The sequence below is a fragment of the Podarcis cretensis genome (genome assembly GCF_951804945.1).
Source record: "Podarcis cretensis genome assembly, chromosome: 3".
Taxonomy (NCBI): Eukaryota; Metazoa; Chordata; class Lepidosauria; order Squamata; family Lacertidae; genus Podarcis; species Podarcis cretensis.
Genome location: NC_137172.1, coordinates 45,571,706 through 45,596,523, shown reverse-complemented (window position 1 = coordinate 45,596,523; position 24,818 = coordinate 45,571,706). Strand labels below are relative to the sequence as shown.

Sequence of the window (24,818 nt, the reverse complement as noted above, 5' to 3'; positions counted from 1 at the left end):
AAGAAATGCAAAATTTGATGGGTGGCTGTTTGCTTATTTGCTCTATTGTTTCACTTTGCTTGTTGTTCCAGTAAGTGAGAATTAGATGGGTTCACATTAAAATGCAAACTGAACTGAATTTCTCTTCCATCCCTAGAGGTGGGTCCATTTCCAGACTTTTCAAGACCTGCTAAGAAGGAAGTGTCTTGGAGCCTGGGTACACATTATACTCACCACTGAGAAGCAACCACGTTTTTACTGTTGAAAGATCTCTTTGGAGAGGGGCAGAGAAAACTCAACGGAATTATAGAGAGCAGTGCAAGGGACTTTTGTTGAGTGGATGGAAAAACCACCTGTCAATGTTTGCCTGCAAGGGTGGGGACAGATAAAGATCTAGCTCACTGGGCCAAAAAGATCCCATACTCTTTCTCTCCAATTTTCTCTGCCTCCAGGAGCCTACTTTTCATGTAGGCAGCCTCCTGTGCCATATAGTAATTTTCTTTGGACTGGGTGATGGGAAAATGCCATAACACTTTTGTTTGCTGCTAGCCATGCTTAAATGCACAGTGATTGCATAGTCCTGTGTTTTCACAGTTTGGAACAAGAATTTTAAGAAGCAAAGGCAGGTATTTTCTATCCTTTAAAATGATGAGACTGTACATACCGGCTTTTAAATAAAATTTTAACAATCGTCTTCTTTTGTCGTCTTTCAGTTACCTCTGAAAACGGAAGTGAAATGCTTTGACCTACTAAGAGTGGAAGGTTATAATTTGTTAGCTACTGCAAGTGCAAATGGCGCAATCATCATGTGGGATTTTGAATCTGCCACTGCCAGGCACATGTGAGTAATGAAAGCTGTGAGAGGGCTCTTGCCACAGTGCTCTCCTTCATGCACCTTGGCTGATCACGACTCTGAGTAAGCAGAGAGACAGACAATTGGGAGCAAGCAAGTGAGATACATGAAGTGGGGAACTTGGGCAGATCATCTCTTACTGCTCACATTGCTAGAGGAGACCAGCTCCTTGCCTCCATCTTGGCTTGGGTCATATGAGTCACTGGGCAGAAGCGATGTGCTACCCCTTTGGCCTTGCTCAGTTCAACATCTGGAAAGGGTTGAAATTAGCTCCCAACCAATGCATCCTAGAAGGCAAAAAATACTTTCTTTACAGATTTAAAGCTGGAAACACTGTCCAAGATGGAGAAGAATTATTAGGAATCAATGGGTTACTGTTCCTCTACCGAGGTGCTGTCTCAGAGAGGTAGGTGGACTATATATCAGGCATGTACAAGTCATATTAGGCCAACTTTTGCTAACTTGGAGCCCTACAGGTGTTTGGTTGCTTGGAGGGCTCAAGGTTGGCAGATGCTGCATTAGATCTATACTGGGTTAAAGAAACAGTGAGCTAGCTAGCTCTTGGACTTGGGTGAAACTGATGAGCGTTTCTCCAACCTAATGGTGGCAGCCAGTGTTGCACAAGCAGACTTCCACTAATGCAAGTGGGCTTCTTCTTCTCCCCCCCCCCTTCCTGTGTTTCTTTATTACTGTTAATTGGGGCAAAGATTTTATTTATTTATTTGCTTGGGAGGGAGTTCCACACAGGGGTTCCCCATGAAAAAGCTCTGTCCCCAGTGCCCACCAATCTAATTTTAATGGCAGACCAACAAGCTGGTTCCCCAATAAAGGTAGTCCTTCAAATAACCTGGCCCTAAACAGTTTAGGTCTTTAAGTTATTGGTCCATCCAGTGCTGTCTTCTCCAACAGACAGCAGCTCTCTTAAGTAGATATGGCAGGCACTGAGTATTCAGTACTGGGCTAGATGAACAAAATCTAACTTAGTTTTGTATATGCACCTGCTATGGTAGGAATGTGGGGAAGGGCAATCAGCTCCTTGCATGTTTGGCCTTGTTCATTCACAACCCATCAGGTTACATTTCAGGTTGGTATTGTTGTTGTTCAAATTCCGCATGGCAAAAGCAATTGCTTCCATTCTGTCCCATCTCCAAAACATTTGCCATTTAAAGCTGTTGGGGAAATCTGCCAGTCTTGTTTTCGAGTAGGCCCTCATTGCCAATACAATGTATTCTTTAGGTATAAGCTTCTGGCATTTCTGTTTGGCATTCTCAAATGCCTATTAACATTCTTTCATGAAGGAAACTTAGCGAGATTTCCACCGACAGTTTAGACCAACCGAGTGATGTCAACACTACACAGGAGGTGGAAAGCAGCTTTGCAAGCATAAAGAAGGTATGTCCTTTGACATTTGTACAGCAGCCAAAACCACTTGTAAGAATGTTGTGCATGTTAACATTTAGATTTGCTAAAAACTCAGACAAGACAGCAAAGCGTGAAGTGTTTATCTTCATAAAGGCAACATGGGAGAGAAAGGAGTGTTAGCACATTTATTCTCTCATACAGAGTAACCATACAGAACCATATAGACATAAAATGTAGGGCTGCTGTCATGCTGCAGTTTGTGTGGTCTCCAAAAGGTGGCTATGGCTACTCCAGTTTGACAACAGGGTAGCAGGTGGCTGAGGTGCACTGTTTAATGGGGAGGGCAGAGGTGCTTCAAAGAGCAGCTGGGCAAACAGCTCTGTGAAGTGCCTTCCTCCTCCATTAAACACAACTGCAGTGAGGTTCAACAGTGGAGGGAGACAGTTTAGCAAATTTGGTCTCTGAAGCTCCTCCTTCCTCCTTTAAAACCTGGTGGGGCTTGGAGCAAACTGGAAGAGGAAGAGGCTTGTGTTAGCAAGTGGTGGTGGGGATAGGTGGGGGCCTGTCTAAGATGTAAAGGGACAGGCATTTGGTCAAGTGTAAAGGAAGGGAGCATTGGAGGGAGGAGTTTGGTGTGTGATTGGGGCTGATGAGCAGACCGAGCAAGGGCAGCAGCCCCCAGTACTATCGTGTAATTTCAGATGCACATCAGCAGCATTTCCAGATATAACGAGGAATGCTCAAAGGGCCGGTGCATGAGCAGAATTTCCCTTTCTTCAAGTCACATTTTAAGAATAGATTATTTGTAGCAATTAATGATCATTGCTGGAGACGGGATGAGCAAGCTAGGCCAGTTCCCTCCTCCGTGCAAAAAGTCAAATATGCAAGCATGTTTTCAATAATCACTACAATTATTGTGATGTGTGCTTCAAAGAATGCTGTACTGTACTGTCTGCTCAGTATCAGAACATGTGAGAAATATGATAGCCTCTGTACTAGCAAAAGTTGGAGATAAATGTTAGGTAAAAATGTCAAAAATGCAAAATGCCACATTAAATCATGTTCTCTGGTTCGTAGATAAAGAAGCTGAGATTAGGGGGAAGTGAAATTAGACGCTGGCAAAAACCAGCGGACTGTGCAAGCCTGAGACTTTGCTTGGGCTCCTCCTAAGCTCATGCAGAACCATGGTTTAGCATTAAGTGCCACAGTGGCCAGTAAGAACAGGAATTTGTGCACATGCACAGTGAGCAAGATGAGGATAAGTATGATTCTACAGGGAGACTGCACTGTGAAACTGTGGAATTGCAGTACATTAAATGGTGGTGGTGATTGCTGTCAAACATATTACCTGGCTTTCACCCACAGGTTACAATTAAAAATCAGAATTAAAATTTATTACTGTCACAGGAATAGGTTTATAGGCTATCATTTGTGGACTCTGAATCTGTCAGCATTTCTGGGAATGGAAGTATTTTTTTCTTCTTCCCAGTAGTCAACAACTAGAGTTTAGTTTTTATGCAAGCTATTTTCAGTTCCGAACCTCTGTTTCAATATGCATACTGTTGTTTAATTTCAGGAAGCTGTTAAAAGTGAAACTGATACCAAAACAGAAACTTCAGGTATGAACTGGAATGTCAGAGTTAAGTTGCAGAAAATCTTCTCATATAAGACCATGTTTCAGAAAACTTTTTTTAAAAAAATAGCTATCAGAAATTAAGCAGGTAATTGAGTAAAGGAATAGTTAAACATATGTAAATACCACCTTTTAACCTTTTAACATCACAGTAATCCAAGTTTATGCACCAACTACTGGTGCTGAAGAAACTGAAATTGACCAATTCTATGAAGACTTACAACACCTTATAGAAGTGACACCAAAGAAGGATGTTCTTCTCATTATAGGGGATTGGAATGCTAAAGTAGGGAGTCAAGAGATAAAAGGAACAACTGGCAAGTTTGGCCTTGGAGATCAAAACGAAGCAGGGCAAAGGCTAATAGAGTTCTGTCAAGAGAACAAGCTGGTCATCACAAACACGCTTTTCCAACAACACAAGAGACGACTCTACACATGGACATCACCAGATGGGCAGCATCGAAATCAGATTGATTATATTCTCTGCAGCCAAAGATGGAGAAGCTCTATACAGTCAGCAAAAACAAGACCTGGAGCTGACTGTGGCTCAGATCATCAGCTTCTTATAGCAAAATTCAAGCTTAAACTGAAGAAAGTAGGAAAAACCACTGGGCCGGTAAGATACAATCTAAGTCAAATCCCTTATGAATACACAGTGGAAGTGAGGAACAGGTTTAAGGATTTAGATTTGGTGGACAGAGTGCCTGAAGAACTATGGATGGAGGCTCGTAACATTATACAGGAGGCAGCAACGAAAACCATCCCAATGAAAAGGAAATGCAAGAAAGCAAAGTGGCTGTCCAATGAGGCCTTACAAATAGCGGGGGAGAGAAGGCAAGCAAAATGCAAGGGAGATCGTGAAACATACAGGAAATTGAATGCAGATTTCCAAAGAATAGCAAGGAGAGACAAGAAGACCTTCTTAAACAAGCAATGCAAAGAAATAGAGGAAAGCAATAGAATGGGAAGAACCAGAGATCTGTTCAAGAAAGTTGGAGATATGAAAGGAACATTTCGTACAAAGATTTCCATAATAAAGGACAAAAGTGGAAAGGACCTAACAGAAGCAGAAGACATCAAGAAGAGGTGGCAAGAATACACAGAGGAATTATACCAGAAAGAAACGGATGTCTCATATACCCCAGGTAGTGTGGTTGCTGACCTTGAGCCAGACATCCTGGAGAGTGAAGTCAAATGGGCCTTAGAAAGCACTGCAAATAACAAGGCCAGTGGAAGTGATGGTATTCCAGCTGAACTATTTAAAATTTTAAAAGATGATGCTGTTAAGGTGCTACACTCAATATGCCAGCAAGTTGGGAAAACTCAGCAGTGGCCAGAAGATTGGAGAAGATCAGTCTACATCCCAATCCCAAAGAAGGGCAGTGCCAAAGAATGCTCCAATTATCGCACAATTGCACTAATTTCTCACGCTAGCAAGGTTATGCTTAAAATTCTACAAGGAAGGCTCAAGCAGTATGTGGACCGAGAACTCCCAGAAGTGCAAGCTGGATTTAGAAGAGGCAGAGGAACCAGAGACCAAATTGCAAACATGCGCTGGATTATGGAGAAAGCTAGAGAGTTCCAGAAAGACATTTACTTCTGCTTCATTGACTATGCAAAAGCCTTTGACTGTGTCGACCATGGCAAACTATGGCAAGTTCTTAAAGAAATGGGAGTGCCTGATCACCTCATCTGTCTCCTGAGAAATCTCTATGTGGGACAAGAAGCTACAGTTAGAACTGGATATGGAACAACTGACTGGTTCAAAATTGGGAAAGGAGTACGACAAGGCTGCATTTTGTCTCCCTGCTTATTTAACTTATATGCAGAATTCATCATGCGAAAGGCTGGGCTGGATGAATCCCTAGCCGGAATTAAGATTGCCGGAAGAAATATCAACAACCTCAGATATGCAGATAGCACAACCATGATGGCAGAAAGTGAGGAGGAATTAAAGAACCTTTTATTGAGGGTGAAAGAGGAGAGTGCAAAATATGGTCTGAAGCTCAACATCAAAAAAACGAAGATCATGGCTACTGGTCCCATCACCTCCTGGCAAATAGAAGGGGAAGAAATGGAGGCAGTGAGAGATTTTACTTTCTTGGGCTCCATGATCACTGCAGATGGTGACAGCAGCCACGAAATTAAAAGACGCCTGCTTCTTGGGAGAAGGGCAATGACAGGCCTAGACAGCATCTTGAGAAGTAGAGACATCACCTTGCCAACAAAGGTCCGTATAGTTAAAGCTATGGTTTTCCCAGTAGTGATGTATGGAAGTGAGAGCTGGACCATAAAGAAGGCTGATCGCCGAAGAATTGATGCTTTTGAATTATGGTGCTGGAGGAGACTCTTGAGAGTCCCATGGACTGCAAGAAGATCAAACCTCTCCATTCTGAAGGAAATCAGCCCTGAGTGCTCACTGGAAGGACAGATTGTGAAGCTGAGGCTCCAGTACTTTGGCCACCTCATGAGAAGAGAAGACTCCCTGGAGAAGACCCTGATGTTGGGAAAGATGGAGGGCACAAGGAGAAGGGGGCGACAGAGGACGAGATGGTTGGATAGTGTTTTCGAGGTTACCAGCATGAGTCTGACCAAGCTGCGGGGGGCAGTGGAGGACAGGAGTGCCTGGCGTTCTCTGGTCCATGGGGTCACGAAGAGTCAGACACGACTAAACGACTAAACAACAACAACAAAATACCACAGAAAAGTTTTTGAAAACATGCTCATTCAGTGAATGACACAGAAAGGTTTTGAAGACGTCCTTATTCAGTTAAATGTTTGAATTTGCTTATGCTAGTGGATAACTGAAGTTGCCAGGATATTATTATTTAAGGCTGGTAAAATGAAGAATTAAATCTTGTATACAAAGATTAGTAAACCCATGCATGTTATCTTTGAGCAATTGCTTACCAGAACTGATCCCTTTCTGGAGACCATGAACTTGCATTGAATTGCGAACTGCACTCACTACTAGACACCCAAATAATGATCATGATTATTTACACAAAGATGAAACAAATAGATCGATTGAGCCTTACTTATCTGGAAGCTCTTTTGTCACTATCTACTTGTGTCACTTTCAGTTCAAGTTAAGCTTATGATTGTGCAAGGAAATCAGAGACTGAACCAAGTTATACCTCAGCAGGATACTTAATGACTTAACCAAGATGTAGAATTCCATGCAAGTCTATACCCCCTTAGCAACACCTGCCCTAGAGGCTGTTAATGAAGATGCAGACATTGAAATATCAGTATAAAACACATTTTGCCATAAAGTATGTGTCCATGTTCAAAGGAAAAAATAAGCACTATTGTGATGAACTGAAAGTTCTTACTATTTATTGAACTTCTTGTTAGCTGCTTGTTGCATGAAAAGATCTCCAAGCTATTTAAAACATCTGCAATTCACAAACCATACATAAAACAACATACACACCCCAGTAGAGAGCTTTGGCAGCCCCTAACAGAGAAAAGAATGTCATAGTCCATACAAAGCATGTACAGGGGGAGATTAGTTTTGGCCTGGCATTCAAAGGTTGACAGTGAAGGTGCCAGGCAGATGTCATTGGGAAGAGAATTCCACAAATGAAGAGCCAAAACTGAAAAGGCTTTCTCCCTATAATCAATTATGCTTTCTTTTAGAAGCAAAATTTACAGGGTCTCCCACCTTGGAGAACAAAACAATGGGATCTGCTTTATTAGAACCTTCAAATCAGGAAACAGAACGTCATTCAAGACCTATTCTTGCCTCTGGCCATGAAGATGGTTTTATTTATCTCTGGACTATAACGGTAGGTCCTTTTGCATAACTGGATTGTGGTAGAAAACAATGGGTTCAAGCATCCTTGTATTGTGCTATCAGCCAAAGGATGTATAATCCAAAAAGATTATCCTTCTACATCTCCTGTCCTCTTTCTCCATTTTTGTAGGAAACACATAAAATTATATTACTATTTATGCTTCATCAACAAAGGAAAGGATTAAAAAATATGTAGAACAAAAAAAATCATTGTTTAGAATTCACTCTGATCCAGCTGTTCTTCCAGCAGTAGCTTCTGGAAAGCTACAAAATGGGGCATTTGGGGTCTGCCCAACTTTGGATCTGCCCAACCGATTCCTCAAAGGGATCAAGCCTCAGGCCCCTCAGCTGTGCTAGCAACCCCCACCCACCCCTGTGAGCATAAGCAGCAGGGTTTAGGTTGCAATAGTCAAATCTCACTGCCCTGCTGATCCCTAGCCAGGAGTCAGGATTGTGGTGATAACCAGGGTGCTAGTAGACTGGTGTGACTCCAAACCCCCAATGTCAGAAAACGCTGCTTTGTTAAAAGAAAGTCCGATTGTGTTTTTGTTTGTGAAGGGAGATCTACTGAGAGAAATTTTGCCTTTCACAAAACATCCTCCAATTCCTTTGACAGCACTGTGCACTGGTGTATCTTCTAAAACACTTTTTGCTGCTAATAAAGGTAAGCAACCATTTATCAGTTAAGACTGTCATAACAATTTGTAAGATTTTTTTTTTAAAAAAAAGATGGGTGCAGACAAGAACTGAACCCTTTCCAAAGCCTAGCCATTGGTCAAATTACTAAAACCATGTCAAACTTTTGAAGATATGACTCCAGTTAACTAAAGAATATCTGTAAGCACTCAATACTAAGAACATGCAAGTGTGAAATAAAATTAAAAAGAAATCCTGCACATGTCTCCTCAGAAAGGGAGGAAAGGGGAAGGAATAGAGGGCTGTAGTCTTTTTAAACATGCATATAAAGCAAATAATACTAAGCAAATAATACTTTACTTTGAGGAATCCCTGAGGAAATCAGTGCTCAGCAACAGGGAAGCAGCCAAGTGATCTTTTTCTTCTTTTTAAAAAAAATATTTTTATTAGTTTTTCAGATATATAAAAAGTGCTCGGCTACTGTATATTGTCAAATGAACAGTTATTCTTATCCTGATACAAAAAAAATGGTAAATCATGTAACAATTTCTTTAAACAAACAACACAGAACAAATCACATCTTGGAAAATTAGGGCTGTAAACTGGGCACATAATCCAGATTCAGTAATCATAATTTAAATCAAAACCAGAATCTTAAAACTCTACCATATCAAGGGAAATTGACCACAACATTAATTTTACATTATGTTTAATGTATTAACCAAATCTTCTCATAAACAAAAGGGGGTTCTTGACAGTGGTCCTCCTTACCTGCAAATAAGATAAAATTGAACCAAACTGTTACAAACTATCTGTCAGGGAACTGCCATCAGAGCCAGAGGCGGAGGGAAGGCTCCAGAGCGATGCCGGAGAGGGTCCCAGCAGGGAGAGAGGCAGCCCATCTGCCGGGGAAGGAAATCAACGTAACACCAGGAGAGAAGGGGGGCAGATGGGGGAATCGGAGAAAAGGCTCTAGGACTCTTCATAGAATCATAGAATCATAGAGTTGGAAGAGACCACAAGGGCCATCGAGTCCAACCCCCTGCCAAGCAGGAAACACCATCAGAGCACTCCTGACATATGGTTGTCAAGCCTCTGCTTAAAGACCTCCAAAGAAGGAGACTCCACCACACTCCTTGGCAGTAAATTCCACTGTCAAACAGCTCTTACTGTCAAACAGTAAGAACTTTTTTGCTGGAAGAAGTTTAAGAAACGCCCACTGACAGATTGTGCCAGCGACTGAGACAGCCACGAAGTGAAGGGCTGTCCAGACAGAAAGGGTTCAACCAGGCAACCAAGCCAAGAGTGGCGGCAACTTACGCATGAGCAACCCCCTAGAACCATTACACTATCATTGACCTTTCTGAGTCTGAACAATCTGATTGTAAGGTGCCAGCCTCAAAAAGGCTCTATCTGAACCTGTAAAATCCTATTATTAATTTAAAGACTAATCCATAACCATCTTGGTCATTATTTACGGATGTCATAAGTGAAATTATCTCAAATTGCTCCTGATCCATATGTGTAAATATTATTTTTGATGGGGCATTTCTCTTGCAGAGGGGCATGTTATACGGTGGCATATTGGCTCCTTCTTAGAAGATCCACAGGATACCAACAAGGTGAGGCAGTTGGAAAACAAGTGCTTGCTTTTAATTCACTTATTACATGGGAAATAGATATCCCCTTACCAATGCCATTTTGCCCATTTTCTCTCTTTGCTTACACTGCAAATCAGAACTTTCATGTTAAAAAGATCGGCTAAATAAAATGTAAAGAACAGTGAAGGTCTAGTATAATCCTAAAAACATGAGGCTTTGTGTTTGACCCAGGGTTTATGGTTGGACCAGGGCTTACTGTATTCTAGAAAATTTATAAAATCTGGCACATGTTTGTGATTTGACAAGTAATCCAAATGGTCAGCCCACCTCACCCTCCAAAAAATCCATTCTATAATCACTTTAACCATATTCGTTACCACACCTCACTAATTATCTGAATGAAGGGTGTTGTTGGGGGTAGCCCAGAGGGCCTGAACCATGAATCTCTTGGCTGGCCTTCCCTTTCCTTCCCTCTCACCTTTTAATTTTTTTTTAAAAAAAATTACTTGCTTGCCTTTAGGGCAGCTATGACTGGTGCCACCCACCATTCCCAGAGGCATTTTATACAAAAATTATCCTATGCAAGTTTGTGTCATGGGCCTGTGCCCTGGGTCCTGTACTCTAGGAGGGCCCTCCAGCCAATAGGCCCAAGTTGGCCCCACAAGGATAGTTTCGTGACATCTTCTGATGGGCACAAGAGTGCAGTTATATCCTGTGTTTGTTGTGTATATCTGTTTCCCAGCCGACAACCGTGGCACTGTCCATGCAAACCTGCATGGAATCCCTTGCTAAAACAATGAAAGAGCAATTCTGAAGCAAGAAAGGGTTTGCATCAGAATTTCTGGCGGAAATAGGAAGGTTTTCTTACCATCGTATTAGGAGGGGATCACAAAAACTGCTGCTAAAATGAGGAAAGAAACCATTGCCTTCTAGCAATTTGGCCCGATCCTGATAAGGATCTGGCCCATGGAGCCAATGAGGTACATAGCAACCCTCCTGGTCTGAAAATGGAGCAGTTTTTTTTCTGTAGCTGTGCCTGAGGCCTGATGTCCATCTTTGATGGAGACACAGAAAGGTCTGTTTCCTGCCAGATATGATGTACTTCCACGCTGGAGGACTGAACCAGTATTTATTTAAAGCATTCATTTTCCACCCTTCAATTCAAAATGTTCAGAACCGTATGCAGTCTGCACTGGTAGCAAGGTTCCCTGATCATCTAGGTGCTTTTACTGTATTTAAAGTTGGTGGGTTTTGTATTTTTTTCCTCCTTTTATCTTGTACAACAGTTTGAATCCTTCCAGCTGTGAACCTGTTTCTAAATATGTAAAAGTAAAATAAAGAGTTGGTTAGCTGTGTTGGCATGACTTACCTACACCTGTTCACATCAGCTCCTTGAATGTTAGAGCTTCTCAATGCCCACCAAAGCTGTCTCACGTATTGCTAACCTCTCTTATTCTGCAGCATATAAAGCAACAAATTTGCTGGAGAGCTCATTCCGCCAAAATAGTCAGCTTGTTCTATGAAGAAGAAAAATGCCTTGTGGTGACTGCTGCTAGTGATAGTTCTGTCAGGTTAGTTACAATTAGTGGTAAGCATTTGAATTTGGCCTATGCCGGAGTTGCCTTGTCCACTTGATGGGGCATTTAAAAGCACATAGCTTTCCCCAGTGAATCCTAGGAAGTGTAATCTGTTAAGGGTGCTGGGAATTGTAGCTCTGAAGGGTAAATTACAGTTCCCAGGATTGTCTGAGAGAAGCCATGGTTTCCAAAGTGGTATAAATGTGCTTTAAATGAATGGTGTGAATGTGACCCCTGTCACAGTTTTGCACGCTGGCAAATAATATCACAGCGTGGCCTGGGATACTGTATGGAAAACTTCAGAGAGGGCCAGCTCCAGCATTGAGGGGTCACTCAGTAAATGCCAACCATTTGGCCTTTCTCCTGCTGGGCCTCTCTAGAACTTTTGCTGGGCTCTTGGAGGTTTCTCTTGGCTATGGCTGTCAGTTTGGATTTCTTGGTACACAAAGTATTGATCTGATGTGTAGAGATATTTCCCATTCTAGTTAATTCAGGAGGGTTCTGGAAGCTTCTCTGTGTGAAAGAAACAAGCAGAAGGTTCATGGTATTTGGGTTATTCCTTCAGAGAAGCTGAGTACAGCTGCCTTAAACTGGTTCTGTTATCTCTTCTGTCAAGGTCATGCTGACTATAATAACAGGCCAGAAGGAGCCTGGGTTTCTCTTTCTCTTTCTATCTCTTTCCTTCTGGTATGGTATTCTGTATATAGTGTTAAGGTTTAGTCTTATTATAAGTTATTGTATGTTTAAGTTAAGTCTGCTGCAGCTGGATTTCTTATGGACAGTGCCAAACCTGAATGTATTGGATTTGTCACCATTATGCTCATTTGCCTTCAGTAGCAGTAAAGCTCTGCTGGGTGAAATATAATTGGCTCTGGTCTATTTTTTGGGAATCCTGCAACGTGCTTAAGTTTTTACTCGGCTACCTATACGCTGGAGTTCTGCTCTGGATCAATATTGAGTAGAATTCAATGTCAATGGCAGCCATGTTTTTCCTCAAAAGTTGAGTTGACTTCCAGGGTACTGTATAGAAAAATCATGGTCACTTCTCCCCCCCCCCCCCAAAAAAAATGGCCATTGCTGAAAGCCAGTGAGAGTTGTTTGGGGGGAATTTTTTGAAAGAGGGCCCAGGGCAAACATCCACCATGGGCCCTGTTGGAGCACTGTGATCCCAGAAACTGCCAAAGATGTTCTTGTGCCTGACTGCAGCTTCTGCTCCTGGTGGACATGCTGAATAACTATTTTTCTGTCAGCTGCCACAGGCTGACCACTACAGACAAAGAGGTTTTGAGCACTGGTTCTTAATATATTATGCTGTGAGCATTCCAATTCTTTTCAAGTGGAAATCTGTTTCGTATTTGGTTAGTAGTCTGTTTAGAAATCGATATTGTTTAAACATTTCTTTATTGGCCTTCTTCCGCACACAGGCTCTGGCATGCACCCGATGGACACTACATTGGTTACTTTGGTCAGCGCAGGTTGTTTGAACTCTTGGAATCCGCAGATATCATTTTGCCCTGTGACGTGAATGAAATCCCCTTCAGCATAAGAGACAGCAGCAAATATATGGATAAAAAGCAGAAGTTTGAATATCCTCTGGTCCTTGACAGAGAGAAGTAAGATTGGCCACATATTAGATTGCATGAGGAGAAACACCTGCAGTTTCTATAGGAACTTGTGTATAAGGCAAGGATGGGAAACTTGTGGCCCTCCAGCAGCTGTTGGACTCCAACTCCCATCAGCCTCAGCCATCTTGGCCATTGGTCAGGAATGATGAAAACAACATCTGGAGAGTAACAGGTTCCCCATCTCTGCTATATAGAATTACTACAGAATACACTGAACTGAGGCTAAACAATGTGGGTTGTGGCCACAAGTATGGACTAAAATATCCTTTCCACCCACCTACCATCTCACTGTCACAAAACTTTTGTCAGTCACCACAATATCCCCCCCCCCGAAGCTCAGCAATGCCTGTGAAACTTCACAGATGCCACAGCTGATCTGAAGGACAGCGTGCCCGAAACCTCTCCACAAATCAGCAAGGGGTTGACTTTCTTCATTTTCTCTCCACCCTGTTCTGATACGAGACAAAGATAATTATTCACATTAATAAATGAAGTTGTGACTTTTTAAGCAGCTGTTTTAAAATATATATATAATATATATAGCTTCCAGTTACCTTTATGCCCACATAAAGATTTCCACAGCTTGCTTGTGAAATAAAATTAATATTTCAAATGAGTTGTGAGTGCACATTTAAGGTTTAAGAGAGGTATAAATAACTGCCCTTTTGGGTTAGAACCTGTGAAAGCTGTCCTTTGTAATACACATTGCAATGAATGGTAGTCTGTAAATAATAAATGACAACAATACAATTCAGCATCATGGTGTTAGGTTCAGCACTTTCACTACGCGCATTTAGGGCCCATATTCCTAAGTCAGGAGTCAGCAATTCCTTCATCCACAGGGTGAAATCCCCGTGTCCCATCTGCTTTTGCACTGCATTTGATAGATGTACTTACTACCAGTTCAAATGCAGATATCCCTCCTAAGCACACCCACCCACAACTATTAGGCAGCTGCAAACTTTTTTTTATTGTTTAAAGCACTGCTTGTATGTTTATGCCATTAAATGTTGGTTTATGCCCTTTTTTTTAAAGGTAACTTTTTAAAATGGAACAACTGCCATGCAGGGTAGGGGTGAGGTAATTCATGATATCACAGGCACCTGCCATTCAGCTGTCAGCTTCTGCAAACTAACATGACTTGCTTCCCCTCTTCTCAGTTCCGAAGACTCCACCATTCACATTATATATGTGGAGCATTTACATCCTTTTGAATTTACCTTTGTAGAAAAGATGTATTTCTTAGTTATGGGGCCATCCATCTGCAGAGCATTCCTATGTATATTTACACAGAAACAAGTCCCTCTGTGGTCAGTGAGTCTTACTGTGCTTCCGGTTGCAGCCTGAAAAGGGCAAAGCTGTGCTGCTTTAAATTTTCTAAATTTTATTGCAATTATTTTTTTATTGCAAGTTATACTTTATATTTTGTGGAGATTCAGAACTTACAGGGTTAAGATGTTCTGAGTGACGCCTCACATTCTGAAGTCAGGTTTGGAAGAAGGGAGGAGTTTAATTCTTTGTCTTCTTTGTTCTCTGGAGGAGAAGGCAGCCATGAGTGCTAGCAGCCCAGGAGAATCTGAGAAATGTTGATCTGTAAATATTCTGCTGTAATAAAGGCTAATAAATAAGCACACAAATGCCTAGTGTGTTTGCAAGGATCTGAAGCAACAGTTTTTTCCCGCTGTGTTTTTACTCTGCAAGGCGTGACGGAGTGAAGCAGATCGGCGCATCTGAGAGGGAAACGTGTCGGACCGCTATAAACTGCACCTAATTGGGGTCATAAACCAATTAGTCACGCTTAATTATTCAACATATTTATCTTGCATGATTATGACATTAAGTTTATTTTGTTTTGTAACTACAACATCTTTCCCTCTCTTCTTTTCTAGATGGAAGACTCTGACCAGAAGCTCCTTGTCATTGAAAAAGCCTGGCCCTTTTGAAGTTGATCAAGATTTCAAGTTTTTCAAAGCCCTGGCTTCTCCTATGGTACTAAGAGTCAATTGTCATGTCAGAACTCCCTAAAACTGCCATTACATAGAATTGTAGAATTGGAAGGGACCCAAGGGTCATCTAGTCCAACCCCCTGAAATGCAGGAATCTCAGCTAAAGCATCTATCACAGGTGGCCATCCATATCTTTAGTTGCCAAGTGAAAACATTTCTCCTTAACCAGGCCTTTGGCTGATTAACATTCTATGTCCCTTTAAATGTGTTGGGGGGGGGGTATTGGTTTCTTCTTGTTTTTATTATGTACTTTGTTTTCTCATTTTTGCTCTGTGATCTTCAAAGGAAGGGTCCTCCATCTGTAGAGACAATGTTCATTCATGAAGCCACTCATAGAAGTGGACCATGCTAGATAGAGTTGCATGTGTAAATCATGATTAACTGAATTTTGGAGGGGGGGGGTGTCCTTCCTAAATATAATGGGTGCTTCCAGTTTGTTGCTACTTTATGGTGCAAGCCATTCATAGAAATCACATGACTCCCCCCACAAATAATCATGGGAACCATAGTTCAACCCCCCTGGAGCTGTACTTTCCAGTACCCTTAACAAGCCACAGTTCCAGCTGTTTTAAGGCATTTGCCTAAACAAGTGAAGACTGCATCCATGCATGGGGGTGGGGGTACATTGTCACCAATTCTTCCACTGTCACCAGACAATGCAGGCTCCTCTTCAGACCCTTGCCTGTTAGCATGAAGGTCAGAAGAAGGTTTCAAAAAAGCACATTCTGAGCCCTGATTTGACAATTTTAACAGTAGCACCAGATTTTATTTGATTTTTCATTTGTAGATACATGTTTCTGTTCAGGTATTGGCCACAATGTTACATCACTGAATGTACTAAATCCTATACAACTAGATGTGGTGGGGCTTTTTATTTATTTCATTATTAGTATTTGTTTTTGAGTTTTGCTGGAAATGAAAATATGATGGTATTGTTTGTGTCTTCTAGATTAACAAACACCCCCTGGAAAGTTTCAAATCTGGCAGCAAAGATACTGGTGTTGTATTTGGGTCTATACCTATATACAGGGTGAGTTCAAAGTAATTTGCTTAAATAAATGTTTCGTAATGGAAGAAACATTAAAATTAAGCAATGTCTCAGATTGTGAATTGCTACCATTTGCTTCTCATTTAAGTATCTCCTTTTTACTGAGCTTGAATTATTCCTTTTCCACTCTGAGTTGTGTTTCCTTCCTATAAAATATCAACTGTTCTGTAAGATACATTTTGGCTCACCTATTATAGCAAGTAATATTTGACTTTTACTAATGCCTTGAGCATCACATATGGGCTATAAAACACCTGCATTCAGCACGTTGTCATAATGCCAGGGCTGTCTGTAGACAAGATACTGAGCCACAGTTATATCACAATCCTATGCCTACTTACCCAGAAGCAGGTCCTGCTGAGTTCAGTGGGAATTGCTGCCAGGAAAACGAGCATGTGATCACAGACTTAGACTGCAATCCTGTTCGCACTTAACTGGAAGTAAGTTCCATTCAACTCAGTATGTGCTAGTCCTATTAAACTCAATAGAGATGGAGCTTACTTCTGACACACAGGATTGTACTATATACCATATATTTTGACCTGGCTGTGCACATTGCTCCTCAGCTCAGTTTTTCCCCATCCTAGCACCCTCCAGATGTTTTGGACTACAACTTTCATCAACTAGCATAGCCATTCTGGCAAGGGACGATTCTGCTGTAGTCTAAAACAGCTGGAGGACATCAGGTTGGGGAAGGCTGCCTTGAGCTTTCTTTATCTAAGGAGAACCAATTTTTGCATTCCACCTTAATACATGCTGTCACCTTCCCTCGCCTTCTTGTTTCCTCCTGCTATCCTCAGAAGACTTGATTATGCAAACTCCAAGAAGCTCTGCCTATTGTTATTATGTGAATGAGGAAATCCTGGGTTCAGGCTCCCAACTCTTCCTTGAACTAAATGGCCTTAGGGAAGCCACCATCTCCCCCATACCACAATATATAGGCATTAGGTAAGGGCTAGAGGTGCCCTTCTGCTAATGGAAGGGGCTGCAGTCCAGCAGAGGCTCCCACTCATGGAAGGGAGAGGACAGGCAATTTCCACTGGTTCTCCTTGCAACTCCCTGCACACATTGCCATGCTGTTCTAGAGGGTTCTCATCTCACAGAGCAGATTTTCAGTGGATGGGGAAATTAGAGAAATTTGCCTCTACCTCCTTATGTAAGTGGGAGTGGAATGCTGGAATCGACCCTGTTAAATTTTATTGTAATAATTACTGAGCTATTTTATGTGAAGTACTTTGAACATTAACAAGTCTTATATAGGTGCTATTGTTACGATCATTGTTGTCAGATTCATTCACCTCTATTCCAGTTCTGCCACTGCTCAATATCTGTCTTTCCTTCACTCAAGTTTTTTGCCTTCCCATCTCAGTGATACTGTGACTCTTCCCGCTCTCATAGAATCTTGGAAAAGGCACTCAACTGGCGTTGTCCTAAGAGATGTTTAGGACTGATGTGTGATATGATATACCAGGCATAGGCAAACTCGGCCCTCCAGATGTTTTGGGACGACAACTCCCACGATCCCTGGCTAACAGGACCAGTGGTCAGGGATGATGGGAATCGTAGTCCCAGAACATCTGGAGGGCCGAGTTTGCCTATGCTTGTGAAATACACTGGATGTGAATAGGCAATGAGAGAAGTTTTCAGGAAACAAACAAACAAACATGAACATGGCTTTGGCTAGACTTTGCCAATATGGTGCCTTCCTGATGTTTAGGCCTTTCTTCCAGCATCTCTGACCTTTCATGGTAACATGAAACATGAAATTTATTACGGTCAGAGACCAGCTCGAACCTTTCATGGTACATGTGCTGGGTAAGATGAAAATTGCTATTGTGTGCTGGGACCTAGCATGACAGAGGTTTGTCCCAGTTGGCTCCTAGATGCTCTAGACACTTTATGGGCCTTGAAGCTGAGACTTAAATTCATTTTTCTGTTACACTGGAGTCTTCTGTACCAGTATACAGATTGCAAGGCAGTCAAGAAACAAATGAATCTTCTCTAGGCTTTTTAGGACAACTGTCAGTCTTCCATTACCCGTTATTAGTTTAAAAGAATTTTGTGGCATGCTTTCTGACAGAGAAGCAATAAAACCTGAAAAACATTTGCTTCCATTTTTTCCAACTCTGCAGTTACAAATCAGGAATATCACTGTCGCAAAGTCACAGGGAGTTAAAGACAAGTAACAATAGAAATATAACACATTTCAGTAGTTCTATTTGGGGGAAGTATATTATTCCAAAAGCTGTGTCTTGTTGACTAAGCAGCCATAACATGTTGTTCTTGCCTTTAAAATAATGTTCATATATTTGAGTGGTGAGAAGCTTCAGGGGCACAGCACTTACCCAGGGTTGGTTCTTTTTAGAAGATTTTTTTTTTTGGAGGTTTAATTGTGTTTTGTTGTACTTGGCTTTATTTACAAATATGCATGTTGATCATAAATGGGGACACACATTTAGCCAAAGTTTAGCCAACTTATAGCCAAAGTTCACTACCCCTACAACAGATCTCCATAGAAACAGCCAACACCCTATGAAGCCCAAAACTCTCTTCACACACCAACACCTGAATTGCCTCTTCCTTAGCTGGGAAGGCAGAAGAACTGCTCTCTTCTCTGATCAAGTTTCCTAATCGAAACATTCCCAAAATCTTCCTGCATGGAAAACCAATTTTCTAAATATTGAGTTCCCATGACAATAGACTGCCTGTAGTTTACCTAACAAAAGGATGGACTTGGCTGAATTGGCTAACAGGTTTGACCAACTTTAAGCAACCTTTCTGATCTGCTCCTCTCCAGTATTACAGTGTTGGCTTCAAATACTGCAAAGCAGATTCAGAAGTCGAGAATTTTAATATGACATTTTGTTAAGGATTGGAAATTTGACTATTTAAATAGCTTGACAGTCTGCTGAATAAAAGACTGGCACAAAATCAGGTATGGACCTGATCCTGACACCCTTTACATCCTTTCCACTCTTTCCCATACATACACTATCCCATGTCTGAGACTTTCCTGTTGCTGATAACTAACCCACAAACGGTGCTACGCTCATGGGACTACTGCTTGGAAAGCTCCAATTGCATCACGTATGTGTTGTTTAATAGGAAAACACCCTAACAAAATGTGCACCAAGCTACAGAAACCCCACATTCTCCATTTCAACTCTTAGTCAATTGGGATTTGTGCATTAATGCCACAGTCCTATCTATACTTGCTTAACTGAGAAAAAGTGCAATTGAACTTGAGTGTAGGATTGCACTGTGAAAAAGACACATCTGAAAATATGTTATATAGAGCTAAAAACAAATAACAAAAGTAATTGCAGAATGTGACTCTCTCGCTTTTCACTGGGGTACAAAATGAAAGTCAACAAGGAAATATTAGACTTTTTTTAACATACAGGAAAGGAAAATTAAGTTCACACATATACAATGGGAGATACCTGGCATGAGCAAACCACCTTTCTAGAGAAAGATTTAGAGAGAGTAATATATGAGCAATTGAAAATGAGCCAAAATGCAAGCCAAAATCACTTTCCACCTCTACAGAAGTAATAGAAATTCTCCTTCATTCAGCACAGCTAAGTGTTTTTGCTACCACAAGCTACTCTTCATGTAGGAGACAGATTCTGTCAGGGCAGGCTAAAGGCAACAGGTGTATCTTGCTTATAGAAAAGAGATTGCAAACCAAAGCACTCTTAAAAACTTAAATGCCACGTTTTTTTGTTTTTGTTTTAAACTTAATTAGTGCTTTTCCTTTATCAATCTCAAAGCAGTTCACAGTGTGCATTAAAGTAATTAAGATCAGCAAGTGACAACAATTAAAACATATAGGTAGTTGCATCACATAATTTCAGTAACGACAGCAGCCAGTCAAGAAATGCCATGGGGAGCTCATTCACAAAATGCGCACAACAATGCATATTAGAATTACTTATAGGGATAGAGAAGGATTTACTTGATTTGATCCAGCCAGATCCTGATTATCTGGATTGGTTCACTACTCTACTTTAGTCCATTTTAGAATCTGCAGTCCTGGGGGCTGAGAGCAATAAAGTGCCTTCAAGTTCTGTCACTCTCAGTGGGGACTTGCTCTGTTCTACTCAAAGTGCACAGCAGCAAAACAAACAAACAAACAAACCAAACAACCATATGCTAGTAGCTGGATTATTTCTGGAATTTTTTATAGGTGTGGGGTGGTGGATTTAAAATGGACAAAGGCACCACTAGAGCTCTCAGACTACCTTGTAGATTCTTTTATTTCATGCTGACTTAAAAGGATTTCCCTTTTAAAAATCAAACAAGACAGGTGTAGTTCTGTCTCTTTGTAGAAGTGGAACAGACAGGACCGCAATGGGTCTCTCCATCCTTAATCACTTCTGAGCAAAAAGGCGCAGGATGGATCTCAAATAAGGAGGATGGTGATTGCTGACAGCGAATACTAACAACAAAACAAGGCAGGGAGACAGAGGGGGGGAAATAGCTGTACATGTTGCCCACTAATGACAGCACAAGAATGAATGGTTTTAAAATGAAGGGAGGCAAATACAGAGAACATGCACCACTTGCAGCATCCATGTTCTGGAATAAACATGCATTTTATATGGTGGCAATGGAACTTACAGTTCATGGGTGAATTCTTTAGAGTGTAAAATTGATATGGGCTTTGAGGAAGAAACAGTACTTCAGCGGAAGCAGCTGTCTTGAGGGGGCTGTTGGATCTTCTTCCTTGGAGGTTTTGCAAGAAGAGGCCAGACGGGCACAAGCTATATTGTCTTGGGGGAAATAGTTGAAGAAGGTAATCAGCTGGGATTCTTCAAAGCATGTAGATGTGACCAAAAGAATGACACTGTTCCAAAAGCAAAAGCCAGAAGAACAAGGTTGCTTTTTTTTGGAAATTATAACCTGACACCATATTGGTAAGATTTTTAGGTCACTACTTGCTGGGTTGCCAAAAGGTTATTTTTGTAAGCAGGAAAATGTTGGTGGTGGAGTGGTTTCACTTCAGGCTATCTGTACACCACAAATGGCAAAAATTGGCATGAGAGGACAGGTATATTGGTATAAAAGGCTTTGTAGTCTAGAAGCGTCTGTAGATTTATTTCACAAAGTTCATTATGGCCCCTTAAATAAACGAACACCAACGTGCCTACATAGGCAAGCAATGTTATCATTCTTATGAGTCCTATCTTGTTGGCACTACTCAGAAAGTAACTTTGAAAAATAACAGATAAAAAACCCGTCAGTTTAACTCACACCTCAGCACCCACAGCATTTATTTTCCATTCTCAAAAACAGCCAAAGAGCCTTGAAGCACTCTAAATAACTAACTTATTATGGCATAAGCTTTCATGGACTTTATCAGAAGCATGAAGATAAATCTCAGTGGTCAGTCATACGAAGAAGAAATTTATAAGTTGAATGGCTATGAGATGACTAAATTAAAGTCAATGAGACCTTCAAAAAATGTTATAAGCACACCTTTAACCTTTCACGGTACCAAGTTGGTGATAATTACTGAGGTTATAGTATTAACAACTGTAGTGGGCAGGGAACCATTCACAGCAAACAGTCATAGATAGCACAGATATGTTGGTATTGACCATCTAATTAACTTGTGAATTATTTATCTCCATTTCACCCACTGCAGGCTGAAACTGCTTGATGAATTTTTGTGTTGTATTCTTCCATTAAAAGTATTCCACAATGGCCACCATAAGGTCAATTACAGAATGTCCCAGGAGTTGGGGATATTTTCTCACTGGTTTATGGACAACCCCATTCATGATGTCAGATTTGTGGCCATTTATGCTTTTGCATAGAGACTTGTCATGTGTGTCCTATTTAGAATGCAGAAGAGCATTGTTGGCATAAATCACACCTACCTCAGCTATGTATGTGTTAATTACATTTCCCTGGCAAATAACTTCTATCTCAGCCTCAGTTTACCTTCTGAAAAAGAAATTATAATATTGACCTACTACAAGGGGATTGCTGTGAGGCTGGACATGATAAATGTAAAAAACTTGTACATCAAAAGTGTTTTATATAAATAACAGCAAGAAGCTGACTAAGGGATTTTTCCTTAGTGCAGATTTCACAAATGTTGCACCTGTCCACATAATTCTTGATTTTTTTTCTAAATTACTTGTAAAAGGTTGCAACTCCTCCGAAGATTAAACCTATTCATACAAAGGATCAGGAAGACTCTGTTGACAGTATTGGCATGAGAAGCAGAATTATTTCCCATTCAGTAAGTGTACTGTTTCTTCGTGTAGCATGCATGTTATGTCTAAGAATGGGAGGCACGTGGATGGAGTTTCTGGATTTTAAATTTCAGGCAATACAACCAAATCTGCTTAAATTCAAATAATTCACCTACTGAACTGACACATCTGTTTGGCTACTTCTTGGTCAATTGGCTGTGGGTAGTTTGTTTTGCAAAAATGAAATTAAGATTGGGACAAATAATAAAGTGCAAAAAGCAAAACAGTAAACTCTTATAACATGGTTATAGCATTCTATTTTCATCACAATGAACCTTCAAAGTCTACAAGCCAGGATGGGGGAGAAATCCAATTCACTTTGCATTTACAGGCAAAACTCCCTAATTCGCCTTTCCAAAACAATATGTTGAAATTTGCCCTTCTCTGAATTTTGAAAGGCAGTTTTCTAGCCAAGTGATATGTACAAAAATGCAAATACTAAAGTGTGCATATATATTTGTGAAAATAACATACAGAAAATAGTTATAGTGGGGAAAATTTGCTTTGCAAAGATGTATGTGTTAGGGGAAATTGCATACAAATATATGTATTTTGGGTGAAATTTGCCCTAAAATGCTGGTTGGTTTTTACAACGATTTGGGGGGGGGGTGTCACAATGATGTGGAAATGTGGAGATCCGAACTTAAGAGTGAAAAAATTACAAAATGGAAAGAAACTGAAATGGACAGATTAGCCCATCCCTCCCTCCAAGTAAATATCCCCCCCCCCCCGAAATGCTGGCAAAGAAGTACAGAGGAGTGTATTGCCAGTAGTGTAAGAGTGTAACAGATGGGAGTGTAAGAAAGCAGACATATTCTAATGTTGCTCTTCTCATCTGCCAAATCAGAAGTTGTCTGACAGGGCCCCATTAGCAGTAGGGTGGAGCAGAGAAGAGACCGCCCCTTCTTTCCTGCAAGGGAAGCTGAAACCATAAAGCAAGGAAGACTGACTCTTGTGCCTTTAAGTAGTACTAGTTTTTCAGCATTAGCTGTAGGGAAACTACTTACCGTTGCTGAACCTTTCTACCTGTTTAGAACACCACAAACCTCTATGTTTAGAACACCACAAACCTCTTGACTACCATGTGCTTGTAGTCAAGCTGCTCCCACTTGCCCTATAGTTCCTGTCAGTCAACCTCCTTAAGCTAAATCCTAGCCGCCTTCCTTTAAAACTCATATGTCTTTTGCAAGATCTGGACCAAAAGCAAGCAAAGCAATTTAACAAGAGGGCTGCACAAGAATCACGGAAGGTGGGAAGAGAGATTGGGTCTTCTGATTGTAATAGACTCATGTGTGCTGGTACCGCCTTTGATATTCAGGATCTTGTGCAAAGATTGGTATAATGCTCACATACTATTTGGGTTACTTTGCCTTAAAATGGGCATAAGTAAGCATTTGTTCTGCTCTTTCTCTTACAGCCATCGCGTGTCGTCGCTGCAAAAGCTGCAAAAGCTGCAAAAACCCTTCAGGCCCCTCCTTTCTAACCTCCTCTAATGCCAATCCAAGTATGAAAACCATGAAACAGGAAGATGTGTTGCAATGAACATCGGTGAAAATAAAATCGTGATAACACAAAAGGAAAGATCTCTGGATTTTTGTATCTGAAACACTAGGCATGCACAAGCCGACAGACATCATTTTCAGCAGTTTCTTTTCCCGTTGTTAATATCATTGTTGTACTCCAACAGAGGAATTTTAAAGTGAGACTCCAGCACACTATATCTGAACTGGAACTAATAACTAAATTTAATTCTGTTTATTTGGGCTTAGATGGAAACCATGGCTTCCTGTTCCACCTCAGGTGTTGATTTACTGAGCAGTGCTAAAATGATTGTGTTTTCACTAGTTACTGCTGTTGGGAATAATTTCTGTGTTTGTTGGTGCTAATTTAGACTTGAGTTGAATTGTTACAGACTGTGCTTTTTGCATGTCTTTGCCATTTTTACCCCAATGCTTGCAGTTTTTCCTGTCCTCTGTACACTCATACCTGCCAGTTGAAGATACTGTGCCTCTGATGAACTGTACTCTGGTCCATGAAAACTTATATGCCATAATAAAGTTACTAGTCTTTAAGATGCTATGAGGCTCTCTGTTGGTTTTGCTGCAAAAGGCTAAGATTACCCTTCTGGATCATGTTGAAAACTTCCTGCCGATTGGGACGCAGGTGGCGCTGTGGTCTAAACCACTGAGCCTAGGGCTTGCCGATCAGAAGGTTGGCGGTTCGAATCCCCGTGACAGGGTGAGCTCCCGTTCGGTCCCAGCTCCTGCCAACCTAGCAGTTCAAAAGCATGTCAGAGTGCAAGTAGATAAATAGGTACCGCTCTGGCAGGAAGGTAAATGGCATTTCCATGTGTTGCTCTGGTTTTGCCAGAAGCTGCTTAGTCATGCTGGCCACATGACCCGGAAAAACTGTCTGCGGACAAACATCAGCTCC

The 24,818-nt window shown here is 41.1% G+C and overlaps 1 protein-coding gene across 1 annotated transcript in view; it reads left to right on the top strand.

The window, feature by feature from the left end:
- The window catches only part of WDR64 (WD repeat domain 64), a 65,786-nt gene extending 41,324 nt beyond the window's left edge, over positions 1-24,462 (top strand). Inside the window, exons 16-28 of the mRNA XM_079969470.1 lie at positions 693-820; positions 1,149-1,238; positions 2,131-2,224; positions 3,771-3,813; positions 7,470-7,618; positions 8,185-8,290; positions 9,823-9,884; positions 11,325-11,434; positions 12,865-13,053; positions 14,955-15,054; positions 16,021-16,101; positions 22,277-22,372; positions 23,803-24,462. Of these exons, the coding sequence (XP_079825596.1) occupies positions 693-820; positions 1,149-1,238; positions 2,131-2,224; positions 3,771-3,813; positions 7,470-7,618; positions 8,185-8,290; positions 9,823-9,884; positions 11,325-11,434; positions 12,865-13,053; positions 14,955-15,054; positions 16,021-16,101; positions 22,277-22,372; positions 23,803-23,868 (1,314 nt within the window). The 3' untranslated portion in view covers positions 23,869-24,462. The remainder of the gene's footprint in view (positions 1-692; positions 821-1,148; positions 1,239-2,130; positions 2,225-3,770; positions 3,814-7,469; positions 7,619-8,184; positions 8,291-9,822; positions 9,885-11,324; positions 11,435-12,864; positions 13,054-14,954; positions 15,055-16,020; positions 16,102-22,276; positions 22,373-23,802) is intronic.
- Positions 24,463-24,818: the final 356 nt, after the last annotated feature.